Here is a 19,003-nt window from a genome sequence, read left to right as displayed (position 1 = left end):
ATTTTTGTTATACTTTTTTTCCTTATATCTTGCTGCATATAAAATTGAAAAGTTCATAAAAAGAAATTTGAGATTAGTTCTCAAGTCTTAAGGTTTTGTCCTCAATCCATCTTCATTGTCAACTTTTAGATGTTAGTCAAGATAAAATGAAGACTTTACAGTATCTGCGGTATTCTTTTTCTGAGGTTCCATGGGATAAAAGCGTTTAATCCATCTTTAAGTTAATAATTGAGAGAACAACATTTATATAGCTGAATGTGATGATGCAATCTTCTATTCTTATTGTTAAGCTCCCGTGTGAAGAATGCTTTATATGAATAAAGAAAATAAGCAGCAAAAAGAGGAGCACAGTTGTTTCCCCTAAGAATGCAGATTGTATATTGCTTATTATATATTTTGAAAATATGTCCTCCAAATTAAACGTAACAAATATTTTCTCAATAAAAAAGCAAGCATCTTTTAATACCAGTTTCAGAGAACATTTTGTTTTAACCAGTTGTTATACTGCCGAGGGATCAAAGCAGATATATGATTTTTCAAAATATCTTCTTTGATAAGTGTCTTGGGAGTAAATACTGGGTTGCAATTGCCAATACCTATTTACTGTATTGTGCAGGTTATGTAATGCGATTTACAAGCAAAAATAATATTGTTCAAGCTTTGTCTGCATGACAAAAACATATTTGTCGTAGACGTAGGACATGAATTTGGAAACATCTAGGTCTTTGTAGCATGAGCGTGAGTAATTAAGTTTTTTTTAATTTTTTTATTCTTATTTGTATCAACGACGTCACAGCCTTGAGCTTATTCGGGAATTATTTCACGTTGTGTCGATTGTCTAGCATAATCTTTGACTTAATCCATTCGTATTTTAAAGTTGTGTTTCCCGTTTAAGGATTAAGGTAGTATAAAATTGAAAATGGACATTGGGAATGTGTCAAAGAGACAACAACCCGTCCAAAGAGCAGAAAACAGACGATGGCCAGCAACGGGTCTTCAACACAGCGAGAAAATCCCGCACCCGGAGGCGGGCTTCAGCTGGCCCCTAAACAAAAATGGGGAACTTGCACTGACCAATCAGGAAGTTTAGACTTGAAGTCTTCAATATTAAAATCAAGCAACACGTGTTTGTGGTAGAAAATTTATGTTCAAACAAAAGTTGTACAAAAGAATGAAGTTCAAAAGGGGAGTGAATATAACTTCGTGCTGATTTAATGTACAACCAATGGTTTCTGTATAAGTGGTAAAAGGTCATTAGTATAGGCACACTGAAGAGTATGTGATATTTACTGACGATGACCATGGTTGAGTCTACCCCGAGGAGCAGAGTTGAAAATATTTACCACATTTATCAAGATGTAGATAGAAAACCTGTATCACCAATTTTGCAAACATTCAGTGCCGCAGTATTATGCTCCCTATTTCAGTAACCATTGTTGTAAAAACATTACACAGAGAACGGAAGAATGTGCAAGGTGAACCCTGGCAAGAGCCTTGGAAAAAGAGGTTTTTTCTTCACCGCAAAAAAGGAAGAAGATACCAAGGGGCAACCTAAAACCATATTCGAAGGGGACAAACTAGTCTAAAGAAAAAAGAAAAACAATAGTCCACAATACTCTGCACAGAAAACTACAAATTTAGTAAGTCAAACCAAACCAACAAATCAGGGGTTCCGGAAGGATAGTTTTAAAAGCAGTTCCTGCATGGCAAAAAGATAGCGTTTTTTTGTTTTTGTTTTTGTTTTTTTATTTTGTATTTAAGAATTTATATAAAGTATAGAAATACTATTACTTATCAGCCTTTATGTACCAGTCTTTATAAGAATAAGGCAATTTAGAAGAATTCAAAAACATGTCAGGAAAAAAACCCACCAACCTAACCATTCTATTTTAAAGTTACCCTCATCCTGAGTTAGAAATGGTAGGTCCTTCGTTTCTACGTGTCTGGTAATTCGAAAAATCTCTAGATAACTTTTGTTTAGAATGATAGCAAATAACGGAACTAGCTCCCCTTAATTGTTAATTTCTAATGCATTTCAACCAAATTATATCTTGAAATACCAGAACAGGAAAAGGAAACGAATGGTATATTCGTGCACCATTATCCATTTCAACATAAATCAATGTAACTTGAGTGGGTTTTGTTTGTCATGTTTTCACCACTGCCTGATTCTTATGCACGGAGCTTGATAAGTGAACGTACTGAAATATATATATACTACACTATAAGAAAATTGTATACTCGTCTTTTGTTTTACAGTATAATTGGTTTCATTAAATAGCAATTTTTTTAAGACAACTTTCCTTTTTTATTTTATTATTTTAGATGTGAGAAAAAAACCTGTTGGTCGGAGATTAGTACTAAATGCAATGATTTATTTAACCCCCGTCCACAGTTTAGGGGATTAATAACTTCTTTAAAGAACCGTAAATAAAGTTCACTGCTGCTTTTAATGTAAAATATGTGCGGCTTTATAAATTCGGTAGTCAGAAAATTTATATGAATTCCATACAGTATGGAAATAAGTGTCATATTTATATGTTTCTCACAGTTCATGGTCTTGTGTTATTGATATGTGGGATGATTGCCAATTAGTCTATAAATAGAAGTTAGGCAGTTGGGCAGTTTGTGCCAATTTAACAACGTTGTTGTTACGGGAAGCGTTGTTACTGGAATGAATGAAAACGAATGCAACAGTACTAATGGAACAGGTACTGTTGCGGAAACTGGGGAAGATGCAGAAAGAAACACAGGCATTGACCGACGACTGGGTATCTGCCGATTGAATACAAAAACCTCTGGCAGAACTAACTCACAGACTGGTAGAGCGATAAAAAAAACAATGAATTTCAGTAAGGAGTGTTATTTTCACTTTCAAATAATAGAATTTAAGTCTTGTACTTAAATTCAGTTATCACGGTGCGCTGTACCATATATGTTTTGTTTGGTTATTAGTGAGTTTAAGTATACCATAGTCTCCTTGGTGGTTACTGAACCGTAAAATCTGACGTAACTAGCCTTTTTCAATTTGAATCCAAGGAGGAAGGCAGAAGACAATTGAACTCGAATATAAAACCAAAAGAAATTGATAATTTTTGATATTGTCAGGGAGTATTTAGAATTATTTAAACCTTTGAAGTTATATTTGGTGGTTTTACTAACGCAAGTAAGGATTTTCGTCATAAAGGGACGTTAATTATGAATTATTTTTGAACGTGCATGCGTGTCCTGACTGAAATACAGAAGCACATGGCGACCTCGTAAAAAAAAATAATTTCTCGAAGTTTATTACTAAGTTAATTTATTTGACTATTGCGTTTTATTCATAGATTGGACATCCTTTCGATGAACTATTATAGTTCATCACTTCTATTCATCAGATGTATTGGGCCCATGACCCCCATTTTCCCCCCAAATTACGGTTAATCAATCGAAAGTTTATCCGAGTAACCGCTCATAGACGCAACTGTTCAAAATACATTTGATGGGATTTGATCTACTGGTATTTTCATTATGTAAGATTAAATAGTTTAAACATTTGATCTTAATATATCTTAATTATGTTGTTTCCTGAAATATTTGACAAATTATTCCATGAACTATTTAGTAAATATCTAAATATACCAGGAATAATAAAGGTCCAAGTGTAGAACCTTGTGGAACTCCAAAGTAACAGATATAATATAACCAGATTCAATGGTTCCTATTATTTTTTTGCATTATCCGAAGAGTTAGGATGAACGATTTTACAGAATAGAAGTAAAATAGTAGTAAGATTTCCACTGTCCAGTACCTTGTATGACTTAATCATTTGTGACAGTTTTTAGTGGAAATTAAACATCATTGTTCATTTTAGATTTTGCGTAGTTCTGGAATTTCTCAGATTAAAACTTGTGTGAGGATTTTGGATTAACTTCTCACCTTCTGTTCTAAATGATAATTTCAGCAGTTTGCAATATCATCTTCGTTTATAAGGCCTCCATACGGCATCAAATTTTACTGTTTTTATCATATTATTGGCATCCATAAATATTTTGCTTTTGATGAACAAATTAATTTTTCCTATGATTTTTTAATCATCTTTTTAAGCATTCATTAGTTATCAATCAAATATGGGTGTCGTTGACTAAGGATAAAGAACAGACTTTGTATGCACTGTATATCACTACATGTACATAACATTGTTTGGAACAAACAACCGGTCACAGCCTAAATAAGATCGAATTATTATGTCTAATATTTATTATAATTAAATACAGCATATGTTTAAATTTTGCTGTTCGTGTTGTATCTATTGCAATGAATTGCAGTTTTATGTCAGTTTTCAAGATTCGCTACAGGCTGATCAACACAGGATTGCTTATATAGATTTTTAATAGCCCAATTAAATGTGCATTTAAAAGGGGAAAAAGATTAAATCAGCTACAAGCCTGTGGCTGCAACATTTATCTGTGAAGATGACATACATCATATAGAGCTGGTTTTTGTTTTGTATATTTCATTGATTGATTGGTGATTACTTTACGCCGCATCAGCACAAAAAGGCTATATCGCGGCGATATATAATTCATATTTACGGATGAGTTGTTTGTGATTATTGATTATTCTCAAATTTTACATTGGTAATTGTTTCGATAAGCTAGCGACAATCGGTCCCAAAATGTTCTTTTGAATTTTATAAGTGTTCGTAATTTTTGTTGACAAGTAAAACATATTTTTTTTGTAGTTGTGAAGCAGTGGGCAATCTAGTGAAGACCCTCAGTGAACGAAAACAGTAGAAAATGTACCCTTATAAAAAGTCGAGAAAATCAGTGATAAACAATGCAGCAATTATGTCTGCTTAGCTCAGTCAGCAAGAAATCGCAAACTACACCAATAACTGTCAGTTGCAGCTTCTGCAAGAAGGTCAACCAAAGGCTACCAGCCATATTGGTAACTGTACCACAGTTAAACAGCAACTACATCTGTTACCATTGGGGATACATAGTATTGCCATTTACCACATCAGCCTTCTTCAACCGAATAATAAATACAACTGCAGGGGTATACACCACTTCAAGATGATACTACATATACTTTTACTTTTTAACACTGGAACCAGTTGAGATCATTCATCAGGTAATGTTACCTTATTCAGTCTTATCAAATAACTAATGTTAGCATGCACACTGATATAGCTTTTAATGTTTCTGGAAGCATCTGAGAAAAAGTTTTAAAATGTCAATATTTAAATTTTGGTATATTATTGTCAAACATCCAAATAGATCCAGAAATTACTAAAGTACATGACGACTGTTCGTTTGGTACAAAGCGAAATATCAACATTCTTATATGGAAGTGGTATAATGAGCAATTCAGATTACTTAAAGCATTTGATCCAGCAAGTTCACGCGGGAAAGTGGATTTAGAGCTTTGGTTATTAAACATATCATTTGCATGCCCTATTTAGGAATATTTTGTGCTGTTTATCGTGCATTGTTGGCCAATGCTAATTTGCAAAAAACTTGATGAGCTATTCTTTCAATAATGATGGTAAATGTTTCAAGACTTTCTGTCGTATTAATAAAGTCGCAGTTGAGTAAACAGTTTGATAATTTCCCTCCATAAAATAAGAATTAAATTCAAATTAAATGCAACTAAGAGTTGTGAAGGTTACACCTGTTAACATTTGGTTGTTGGAGATTTTGAGACATTTCCAGAAGTGAAAAGATATTAAAATCGATGGGGTACATCTGTCATTTGTGAAACAATAAATATATATATATATATATTTAATACATAACTTAATTGCAAAAAATAAAACCCTGACGGGTTAAAATGCAAACATAATATCCATGTATACAAGAAACATACAATACATGAAAAAAGTTCTAAACAAGTCAAGTTTATATTAATAATATACATTTGTATATATAAGTATAATAGGTAATTGACCAATGTAGACCTTATTTTCGCAACTCCATGGATTGCTTTTATTATATAGCAACAACACTAGACAAATATCTTGATTTGGATCTAGAATAGTTTACAGTTTGGTTTAAGCTGGTTGAAATTAGGATAATGGGTTGAATTGTATTCATAAGGGGATTTCTAATATAACTGCTGATTTGGCAATGAAGGACAAAGTGTTCCTCATCATCTAAATTTTGCAAACTTTACACACACTTTAAGTTCTCTTACAATTTTCTTATATCGACCTAAGGTGATTTGTTGCTCATGCATAAGGCATTAGTAAGTATAATATACTAATAATATATATATGATTAATTATCTAGCTTGTATAGTTTAAAAAAAAAGATTTTTTATTTTTCAGTTATTGACGTCACTTTATAATTTAAGTTTGAAATGTTTTGATTATTGGTTAATGTATTTGGCACACAGCCTGGCAGCGACACCCCCCCCTTTATGGCGGTTGACATTGTAACCAAGGTCTGGTTTCAATGTCAATCTGGCAGAATTCGCTGCATCAAAAAACATTTCGTTTTATAAATAGTATCATTCACTACAGATGAACAATGTAAGGGTTTTGATCCATCACCTGTGTTCCTACGGTGATCCAAATTGTTTTAATCTTATATTCAGTTACCACAATCTGTGGTAGTCATTTATATATATATATTTGATAGTACGGTTGCCATAATCAGCGATATGCCGGTAACCTCATATTTTCAGATGTACCAGTGACAGTTAAATTGCCAGCGATCTGCGGCACATACATACATTTATATTGAGATTACTTATATACAATATGTATGAATTTAAATAATATTAAAGTCTGTGGCCAAATACTGCCAATTTGTTGTTGGGTATTAACAAACATCTGGGATAACGGATAGTGTCAGTTCGGAAGGCTGCATCAGACTGAAGACTTAACTTCAGTCAACAAATTATAAATAATAAAAGATAATGTGTACAGGTTGCCAAAAAAGTTAAGAGTATTTAATAATAAAACTGAGAAAGTTTACAAAACATACACTTAAAACTTTAAGAGTAACACAAGTCGATGATTGGAAAACGGATTAATGTCGCTGTTATTATACACGTCCGGGACAAGAACTGATTATAAATATACGATAAAAAAACATTAACGGATTAAAGCAAGAAATGAACTGGCTTACGTAAATTATCATGATCCCTTTAATTTTTTCACACGTTTTAGAAACAGACAGTGAATTACTAAATCATGAATAAATTTAAGAAAGTGTCAGAAAATATTGAGTATGAATTATAGAAAATAAACCAGAAGTCCGCATGTCCGATATCAGAAAACACAGAGTTGAATGAATTTGTCCTCGGCCACACCGTTGCTTAATTACTCCAACTGGAGAAAAGGGGCATTTGGTTTATTTTTATTTGAATTAGCTCTAACATTAGACTCGGACTATACATAATATTAAATCTAAATATAGTTGAAATTTAACATATAATGAAACTATGGTCTTTCCTATGTACAAAGGAAAGTAACTCAAATTTATTAATTGAGTCTTTGGTATTGCATTTGTTTATATTATTTTGACACACCAAAGAGGTGAAGTACGACTTTAAAAACATGCAATTTTATTTTTTTATTCATATCTAATCGCATCAATTATCTCGGGATAGTGTGCTCGCCTCGAGTACGGAGATCGTGCGTTCAATAACTGGCTAGGTCAAATCAAAGTGTATTTGATAACAGCATATAACGAAATGATCTCCCTTATAAGGAGTCAACTGACGATTATGGCAATTTGACTAATTTGCTAATCTTAATATTTTGGTTATCTTTACCACCAAAATTTTCTCTCTATCTTTGAAAGTTTTCAAGATAATACAAAGAAACTACAAAATTTGCTTAGATAGACATTTCAGGGAGCATAACTTTTAATGGGTCATCAGATTTTTCTGAAAATTGTTCTAACCGGCACTTTAGTATTTGAGATGTAAGCCAAAAGAGCAGCTTTGCCCCCTATGTTCTGTTTTTACCAACAGCCGACATGTTTTTGAAGGATCAAGAACCGGATAGGATTTTTAATTAGATTCACTAGGGAACATTCAGGTATTATTTGCACAGATTTTGTCAAGTAATTTCAGAAGAAAGTAGATCTTTTTTAAAGTTGACGAGGGACGACGACGACGGGTGCTATGGGATGGCAATAGCTCTCATGGCCTTTCGGATGAGATGAGCTAAAATGATACCTGTTAATATTTTCCAGCATAGGTTAATGATTTATATGTTTTCGACCTCCTATGGTTGTCTCTTCATTTTTTATGTTAATTGCGGAAGACACGTATTCCGTACGTGCGGGATCAAGACATTGAAATTCATTTGGTTGAATAAATAGAAAATTAACACCACGGAACTAACCTTTTTGCCAGAGAAACGAGATCTAGGATACTAAAGCCGCATCCAATTTACTGCCTGAAATTTTGCATAGAGTAAAACATTTTTTTTTAAATCGTACTGGAACCCCGACCCACCGTCCCTTCTACACGATGATATCACATTATCGTGCATATTCATTAATTTTCTTTTTAGGCCAATAATTTTAAAAGAAACTAGAACACAGCCGCGACATCGCGGGTCCATGACTGAATTAAAATACTTATGCCTTATTTTTTGCCTGTAATTTTAGTATTCGTATTGTCATCTGATAAAGTCATGCTGATCGTAAGGTGCACAGTTTTCTCTGCATACTTTCAGAATCTTTGTTTAAACCCGTCCTGGTTTTTCTTACTATAATAAACTTATTATAAACTATTTTTTTTAACTAATTAACCAAAATTAATAGTGGTATTGAGGTGGAAGAAAACAGACTTGTTAAATAGTGTACTATAGTGTAACATAGATATAAGGGGGTCTCATTGGGAGGGGGTAATCCCTGATACCGCTTATTATTATGTCAGATTCTATCACGCTTGTCATTGTAATAATAACGCTTGCAATTTCACGTATCCCACCCGACTTCGTTTCCCGTTTTAAAGCACATTGATTTGACTTTCTCGAGTCACGCTTATAAAAAATCGAGCAATCCCGCGTCTCGCTTAGACCCTAATGTGACCCACATATAAAACAACTACTGGAAGAATTCAAGGTTTTCCTGATAGAGGAGGGATTTACAAAAGGTAACAGGTAAGTACAACCGGAAACTACATGTGACATATACTATTGGTATCGGGATCGGATTCGACACGGAACTTGTTAATTATTGGTAATATTAATTATGTTGAAAACAAAAGGGCCTGGAATGGTGTAATTTTTAAACAAAACCATTGTCCTATATTAGTTATATATAAAGTTGAATTCTATGGTTCGTCTTTTTTACGTCAAGACGGCTAACAAATTGGACCTCGTTATTTTAGTAGTACAGATGTATTCCTTCAAATTTAAAACTTCGAGCCATATAATAAATCATCTAATTATTTTTAGACAAATTGATTCAAGGAATTATTTTTTTTTTGTATCAGCTGGATGCTTTTTTATTTGTTATGCCAACAAGTTCATAGATTTAGCGGACTAATACGTGGCACGGTTAGTCTTTTATTGGTCATGCACCTGTCAATTATATGCATATTAATTTTCATTATTAAAAATTTGAAAATGTACAAAATCTTTTTGCTCATCAAAAGTAATGCAGCCACCAAATGTATGCTAAGTGTCTTTACAATCAATTATACACATTTTCTGCACCAATGATCTTGAATATGAATATTTTGCTATTTTATATTCTAATAAAAAAAACACAGGTGTGCAGTACCAGGACACTCATCACCAGCACATTATCAGGTTGATTTCGTTTTTCGCTTTTTTAATATGTCATAAGTTTAACTTTGATGTTCTTGTGTGGTGCTTTTACACCACTGTCCCAGGTTAGGGGAACTTCCAAGGGTTTCAAGAGGGCTCACAAACATGTTTAACTTCGCCACATTCTTTATGTGCCTGTCCCAAGTAAGTAGCCTGTAGTTTGATGGTTGTCGTTGGTTCATTGTAGTCATATTTGGTTTTCGTTTATTAATTTGTTAAGAGAAGATAAGATGAGATAAGATATTTTTTGATTAGGCCATTCGTTCTTTTTTATAACGGGGCCTTTTATAGACTCCAGGTCTGACCAACATTTCCGATTTGAGTTTCACAGTATCATATGTATGACAGAGTCCTTTAACTGCTTCCTACCACTTCATCTTAACTCTGGTGGGTAGTTGTCTTATTGGCAAGCATACCACATCTCCTCCTTTTTATATATATTCATCATATATAATATATTAAATGCCAGATCAGTCAGCTCAGTTAAATGCATTCATTTTCTTTGTTGACAATTAAAGTGTAGTTAAGACTTATGTATATATTCAGATTATAACAGATTATGTAAGTTTATAAAATATGTTAACCACTGTATTGTATACAAATGATTGTAAAAATATGTATGTACAATTTCTATAATCATTTTGCACCTTCTGTGACCCAATGTATCCGCAATGGTTATAAAAATTAAAGAACAAATTAGGCAAAATCAGTTTGTTTACGACTTTACGTTTAATCATAATTAAAATTATTAATAATTCACGAAAAGAATATTTGAATTACCTTGGGATATTGGCTCTACGTGATAAACTGTGAAAGTAATTCATTAAATAGATAACTTTTTTTTATTGATTATAATGATTAAGAAGGAAAATTATATTCTTGACTTGTAAATGAAACGAAGCGGAGATTTATTTCAAATTGAAAAGTTATCCATAGTATAAACAATGAAACTGTTTACATATATTGTAATGTAGATATTATATAGATTGTTTTGGATATGTTAAATGGGTACAGTCGTTGTTTATGGTCCAATGAGCCAAACAATTATCAATTACATTTTGAATTGCTGTATTTTAACAGGAAATGGAAAGAAGACATATATTTAACTTGATAATATGTAACTTCGAGGGAAATTCATTTTATGTGTCCGGTTTTATATTTTGAACAAATTTGAGTCTATAGATAAAGGAACTTTTTATCGAGATGTGGAATTGTGTAATTTTTTTTATTTTTCAAGGTAAGTCTTGTTTCTTTTATATCTTTATATTTTTTCACTATTTTTCTCAGTTTAAATTTTATTGGTACATTGGTTTTGTATAGTATTACAGTCGAGTCGTATTAAACATTCGCTTCATAAGCTTGACGTTAACGCAAATTCAAACATATCTTTTTATTATTAATTTTAATCCTTTACTAACAAATTTACACATGAACTTGACGAGATTCTTATGGTGATAAAGACGAGAAAGGATTTATTTGTTTAATTTGACAAAGTAATAAAACAGTTGTAAGCCCAAAAAAAGGACTAGAGGGCAAGTTGGAATGCATTGAACAATTAATGGTAAATAGAGTAAAATACTGCACAGTGTAAAAAGGGAATTTTTAAAGAAACCGTTATTGGTCCGTAATTTGTAATCCAAATCTGGAAAGTTACATTTTAAATAGGATTAAAGAAAACAGATTTTGTGAGTTTACACTGAAAGGGAAATATTGATCAAAGAAGATATACTTATCAATAAATAAAAAGGAAATTCGTTGAATTTCGTTCACAAAATGACAGACGCATTGAAATCCAAATACATTGCCATATCATATCGGACGAAAATATAGAAGAAAGTGGGTTGAAAAGTTAATCTGAATTGTATCATTTCTATTCATATACGCAGCATATTATAGCCATGCATTAATATGATGTAGAAAACATGTTAACGATAGATTGTGTAACAATTTTATGAACTGGAAATAGTTTCCCAGACATATTGAGGAGTGGGATTTACGTCTGTGTGTTATATTATTACTAAGTAATATCAATGTTTTCACGGTACGCTGGCAAATTTCCTTTGAAAAAAAAATCCCTTTAGAAAGATTTTGATAAATGTTTCTTCCAAGAATTATGATTTTCTTGTTTTATGGAAGGTCTCATTTCAGACGAAGAAATATAATCATAACCATTTATACTAATATCGTACAATATTTGTCTGATAACACTATAGGTTTTAACGGCAGTTCGTATTGCCTAACGGTTTAGAAATGTTCGCTTCATAAATTTATGTTTAATTCATTTGTGTTCAGTACACCCGTTTCGTACGTTTGCTTTTGTTGAACATGTTTTATTTTTTAATTTCATTGTTGAGGAGCAAATCAGAGTGAGTCAGATTGACTATAGATCAACAAGGGTCAATATGTGCGGTGTATGATTTATTGAATGTGCGCGCATGCATGCTCAAAACTAAAACCCTGTGTATATTTACTTTTTTTCAAAATTGAATCATGAGTGACTCAGTGTTGTGTTGTTGTCTCATTGGAGCGTTTTTTTCATTTTGTTTGTCATTATATTTTTATGCAAATATCTGTAGACAACTTGTGTATGGGTAAAATGAAAACCAATTAAAATTTATTTTGTTGAAAACATCTGAGAAAAATGGTTTAGCCATTTCGGATAGTCAAAAAGCGTATAATTATATAATCAATATATGTACAATATTTATCAATTCTGTATTAATCTGTATTGATAATAGTATGAAACAATCAAAAGGGAAGGTACGTCTAGTTATAATTAATTAATTAATTTGTAAATAACAAAAGAACGAAGGCCAACATTGCTTTCAATCACTAGTATATGTAAGAGAATGATGATTCCTTTCTTCATGATTAAGTATATACAAGCGATTGTGTTATGTTAGTAACTTGCATAAAAATAGATTTGGTATGATTGTCATTGAGACAACTATCCAGCAGAGACCAACTGATTTAGATGTAAGCAAATATAGTTCACCGAACGGTTTTCAACAATGAGAAAAACCCATACCACATAGCAAACTATAAAAGCCCCCAACATGTCAATATTCAAAACAACTCAAACAAGAGAACCAACGGCTTTATTTGTTGAAAAAAAAGTTTACATATTAAAAAAAAAAATATGCAATTAATATTTGCCACCTGGTGTAAATAAGCATCAATTAATTGGTTCTGACCAAAATCGATTCACGTTTGAGCTATGACAAAACGTTTGGAAATTCCAACTAGACAGTGATGAGGACATTTAGCTCCTCGTGCTATGCGAATGATGTTCCTATCACAAGGAAGATAAGAACCGTTCTATTACCTAAGCTGATGTGATGTAAATGCTAACATTTTCCTTGTCTACTAGTAAATATTCACCGTCTAGTATGACGGAAATTTGGCAGGGTACTTTTTTTAACTTTTAAACCACGATAAACCACGACCAACAATCATTTTTTGTTGTTGCAAACATATCAATGTAAAATATTTCGTTGGAGACGAAATTTACAATTTTATTCAGATAGGATGAGCATGTATATGAACACTGTTGTATTCAGATAGGATGAACATGTATATGAACACTGTTGTATTCAGATAGGATGAACATGTATATGAACACTGTTGTATTCAGATAGGATGAACATGTATATGAACACTGTTGTATTCAGATAGGATGAACATGTATATGAACACTGTTGTATTCAGATAGGATGAACATGTATATGAACACTGTTGTATTCAGATAGGATGAACATGTATATGAACACTGTTGTATTCAGATAGGATGAACATGTATATGAACACTGTTGTATTCAGATATAATGAACATGTATATGAGCACTGTTGTATTCAGATAGGATGAACATGTATATGAACACTGTTGTGTATGTTGTTTTTTATAAGTACTTTTTATATAAATAATAAACCTTTCCATCAAACCGTCAACCTTAATATTTTTTCAACACTTGAGATATCATGATAGGTTTGCTTTCACGTAAGTTGGTGTAATTATATTTGCATAAAGAAATTCAACACCTAGCGCATCCTTTAAGTTGAAGTGTTTCCGAATTTATAAGATTTCTGCGTTTAATTTAAAAAAATTAACGCCATACCTGAGAAAACCTATAGAAGAATCAATATCCTGAAATAAAATTTAAAACTGTTTATGTTGTTATTAAGGTTATTTCAGTAACGAACTAAAACTACTCCAAGAATGATATTTTACGAAGAACAACTAACGATATAACCACTTAACAAGCCCTCAAGTCGCCATCTCGAATTTGTTAAACGATGTAGAGTCACAGTTTCTCAACTTACGAGAGACATTTTAAGTTAATCACTGGCCCCCACTATATCGACCATCTAATATTATCACCTGTTTTATTGAAACACTTAGGTTATTATACCCCCAGGCATAGATATACTCCGCCTTGTTTTGACCAACTTTTCGTAATTTTTTGTATTCAATGCTCTTCATTGCTCTCATTGGCAATCATACCACATATTCTTATTTTTATATATATCTTCAACTTCGTATGAATTGCCCTTTCAACTGTTTTGATTCAAGCGCCACTGTTGAGTCTAATGAAAACAAAATGTGCGTCTGGCGTGTCATTTTTAAGACTAGTACTCTGTTTGAATCGGTATTCCATCTTCATAATCAAAATGTATATGTGTATGTACTTTATCATAGCGATGGGACACACTGTTTAAGAAAGCGTAACAATAAAAAAACGGCGCTATATGTTGAATTTTAATGGTCAAATATTGAATTGACTTATTTGTTGATACTGGATATCCGTTATACTTCAATGCATGGATATAGCGTTATCGATATCTAGCAAAAAATTCCAATCAAACCCACGTTGGGAGCCGTCTTAAACTTGCAATTACTTAGTAGGTTCGATCTTTTGATCCAGGCTGACTGAGGCCTCACTGCTATTCAAAGAGAGAAAAATCGAAATAAAAGCTCTGTTCCTATGCTTCGGGTTGTGCTGCCAAGGAATTATTTATCGTGCATTAAAACATACGACAATTTTGACAGTTTAAGTTAAAATAATTAAATATGTCTGTTTGGTTGCAAACTTATATACGAACGAAAAAATAAATAATAGATCTAATTTGCTATTACTAGTCGGTTTGGGACAATTTTGTCAAAATAAGATTAAAAAAAAACTGTGCCGATACATTCCTTAATTCGTTCACATTTTTTATCCGTATGCATGCAACCTATAAAGTGACCTCAATTTTAAGATTACGCATGTGGTCAGCATGGTCAGTTATTGAAAAGATTGTTAGCTGAAAAGTAAAACTCTAGAAGTCTGCAGGAAGATTGATTAATTAATGTTGGCTGATTTGGCCACCAAAAAAAAAAACTTGTGCAAGTAAAACGATTGTTTACATTATTTTTTTCTATGATATGAAATCAAACAGAACTAGGATATTCGTCAATATACAATCGATGCACGTGTAAACCTTATAATTCGCGTCTATATTTGTAATAATTTTCTAGTTATATCCGGGTCAGATAATCATCGACAATCTTCGGAGGCCATGTCGACGGTTTCAAGTACAAAATAAACGGGAAATCTCGAATCGGGATACTTTATGATGAATCCATGCATTTTATATTGTTTACCATAGGAACCTTTGTAATTATGATGTACAATTTAGTTCGTTATACATAAGATTTGAGAGTTTTAATTGAGTAGGCATGAATTTGGGAGGTCACGTATAGTGCCACTTTATTAAACCATATCCCCTATTCAATTGCCATCGTCATAGAACTTATGTCTATTAAGTATGCTTAAACCTCTCATGATATTTTTTAAATACATTTTGATATCTTGATATTATGACATTATTATGATGATATATTATACAATCATGAGTATATCCTTTCCTTTTTTTTTAATCTGTTACTTTTGTAATGATATGTTCAATTAACCGTTCTCTCCTTCGACATTCCTACAGAATCACGTTTGATCTATTCTCAGTAATATCATACGCAAATATGTGTTCTTTTTTTTTCTTCGTTTTGATGATTAAACCAGCGAGTCACAAATTATTATAAACAACCAGTTCAACTTTTTAAGAATGACTATCAAATGTCAGTCAATGGAAATGGTTCGAATGAAAAAAAAAGACAATTTTGATATTAAATAACAGTAGTATTGTACTGTAGATGTTTAGATATGAGAAAGTCGTATTTTTCTACTGTGTCTATCTGCGACTGTCACAAACTTATTAAATAATAATTAATGTTGCAATGAACGATATAGATCATTTAAGTAGACAACTGTACAGATACATTTCATTGTAAATTGCCAGTTTTGTTCCATATATGTAGCGATGTTATTTGGCTGATAAGCATAAAATATGCAAACTAGTTCAACTGAAACATATGAACTTTCAACGAGGCTATTTGATAAATATCTATATATATATATAAAGTTGTCATCAATTTTTTACGACAAGTGTTTTAAATATTATAATATTTACAATAACGTGTCTCCCCTGGAGAGTTAGCAATGAATAATTGTTTATAAAGATACAAAAAAGAAAAAGAATTGATATATTTTATTAAAGTTTTTGTGTACGAAAGCAGCCAACCGTTTACTATAACTTAATGAAATTGTATAAATTTTCGAAATCCCAACAAACTTTCATAAAAACCAAATTATCACGCCCACAGCTATAGAGTCGGGTGAAAGTACTAAACTTCGTTAGGAAATTATATAACTTTCTGTAATTTTATGCGCATTAGGATCTACAAAAAGGATAAATGCTTATAATCTCGAATTAACTCTGTATGCAAATTTCACAGAAGAAATATGTCTAATAGTTATCTAAAGAATTCGACGCATGACGCTCTACATGCTCTTAGAGCATGACCTAGATCAAAAATGATCGCTATATAACATTTTTTGTACTTGATTATCAAAAACATTTTCAAAAATAGGTTAATACTACGGATGCTTGGATGCATGTTTATCTACTCATGTGTACATATAACGGTTCATACAAACCTCAGATAGTGTTTATTCATTGAAACAGTGCTTAATGGCATGCAGGTATTAATTAATCTTCAAATTTCTAAAAAAAAATCATTAAATAAGATCACAAACTACTGAATTATTCCTTGCGAGAATGCCATCTGTCTACAGCAGAGTGTTACTTTTAGTTTTCAGTAAATATGAAAATTTGATATGAATAAGGTGATTGGCTCTATTATTTTGTTATATTGAGCAATAACTTAGCTTTGTAGGGAATCAAGAAACGGGATACTTCTGGATTACATGACCTCATCCCCGGATGATTTTGTTTTTTTTTTGTTTTTTCTTATTTAATTTTTTTTTGGGGGGGGGAGGGGAGGAGTTGCTTAATTTTAGTTTTCGGTGTTATATTTTGTAAATAGTTGTTTGTCGTTTCGTCTATTTGTTCTGGTCATGGTGTTGTCTGCTATTCTTCCACTTAATGTTTTTCTGATTGTCTCTTGGTGTCTTCTGTTTGTATGAACACAATTAATTCTTCACCTGCATTCAACTAACAATCTGATTTTTCCAGCAGAAAAAGTGGTGTGTTTTGTTAGTTGACTTAGTGATTTACACTTTTAGAAGTTTACGTTATAACTCTTAAGGATGTTCGCTACTCTGTTTCAAAATAACAAGCATTTTAATTTAAATTGATAGTATATAAATAACAGAACTAAAAAAGCAGATAAAAATGAAGGGTCCGTGTCCTTGTTTTCGATATATAAGCCATTGAAAATTTGGCGGGAAATGATTCTCTCTAGATTTTTCATACATTTAACATTGGCACCTTTTTCTTTCAAAAACTATGAAAAAATTACAAGAACTTTTACAAGATTTCAACTTTAGCTTTTTAAACTATATGTTATAAAATTACGAAAAGAAAAGTAGGGGTTAGCGGGCAAAATTTTTAATGGCACTACATGGATAAAACCAGAGGATTCTGAATATCTGACAAAAAGTCATAAACAAGAGGAGCGAACATCATTAACGTAATTATAGCTCCTAACTTTGCAGCATGTTTTAGAACGCATTCCTGGCTTTCAAATGTTTAGGTTTAAGCGTTCCCGGTGAGGGTAAGAAAAAAGCTTTGGACGCACGAAATGTATAATGACTTAGTGTGTATTTCAAATACTATTTCAAAGTTTTATTTTGAGATTTTATCTTTGAACCATTGTCGCTTTTGATTTTTTTCCAATTGTTACGAACAGTTTGTTACGAGGATAAACGCATTTTTTTTTATCTCTATATATATATACAGATGATAATCCATTGAGCTCACCATTTACCTAAATAAAATATTTTTACTAAATTTACTTTGTTTTCATCATCATTAAATGTTCAACTGGTGCTTTAGTAATTAAAGCAATACAGTTGTGCCAATTGGTCCATGTTTAACTATTTTCTCTTTTTTTCATTGATTATATAATTGATTTCAACGCATGCATTTTTTTTCAAATTTTGTACGACAACTGCCTTTATATGTTAATCTTGTGATTCAGCGACTATGAAAGTATTGGTTTATACTTTTTAGTTAATGAATTTTTTATCATGTTATTCGCTGATGCATGTGGCTTGTATTTTAGATACATTCGCTATCAAAGGTTTCTTAAGCTATTTTAAAAAATACACAGCAGAAAGAAAAAGAAGAAAGTTTGTCATTTTTCATTTCTCATGTCTGTTGGAAAGAGTTTTGAAACTGTTTTTCGTTCATAGTTAGTCGAGACTTAATTCTGTTATGTGAGCGAGTATATAGTACAAACCTTGAGAGGTTTATTTTATTAGATTCTATTCTTTTTTCAAGCTCGTTTTTTATCGTTGTCGAGAACCTTTCGAAAGTCCAGCTTGACAGCTTGAAACCATCTTTCTCTGCATGATTGGGGTTAAAAGCTATTTCATGCGAGATCAAATTAATAGCTATATTAAGTACCCGACATATACGAGGGTGTGGCTGGGGTTTACGGAATAGAGAATAATTGGCAAAAAAATAAGCAATAGTGGAAAAGGGTCTTAAAATTTAAGAATACAGAAATGAAGACCCTCAAAGATATATATATATACATTTTTTAAGGGGCCAACTGAAGCCCGCCTCCGGGTGGGGATTTTTGCGCTGTGTTGAAGACCCATTGGTGGCCTTCGGATATTTTCTGCTCTTTGGTCGGGTTGTTGTCTCGTCGACACATTCCCC

At 32.0% G+C, this 19,003-nt stretch overlaps 1 protein-coding gene across 1 annotated transcript in view; it reads left to right on the top strand.

Moving 5' to 3' along the window:
* Positions 1-10,672: 10,672 nt before the first annotated feature.
* Positions 10,673-19,003, top strand: part of LOC127735730 (neuronal acetylcholine receptor subunit alpha-10-like) — a 43,539-nt gene continuing 35,208 nt past the window's right edge. Inside the window, exon 1 of the mRNA XM_052246013.1 lies at positions 10,673-11,018. Within this exon, the coding sequence (XP_052101973.1) occupies positions 10,985-11,018 (34 nt within the window). The 5' untranslated portion in view covers positions 10,673-10,984. The remainder of the gene's footprint in view (positions 11,019-19,003) is intronic.

This window comes from Mytilus californianus, unplaced genomic scaffold (genome assembly GCF_021869535.1).
Source record: "Mytilus californianus isolate M0D057914Y unplaced genomic scaffold, xbMytCali1.0.p SCAF_3, whole genome shotgun sequence".
Lineage (NCBI taxonomy): Eukaryota > Metazoa > Mollusca > Bivalvia > Mytilida > Mytilidae > Mytilus > Mytilus californianus.
Note: the sequence above shows the minus strand (reverse complement) of the source record. Positions and strands in the feature narration are given on the sequence as shown.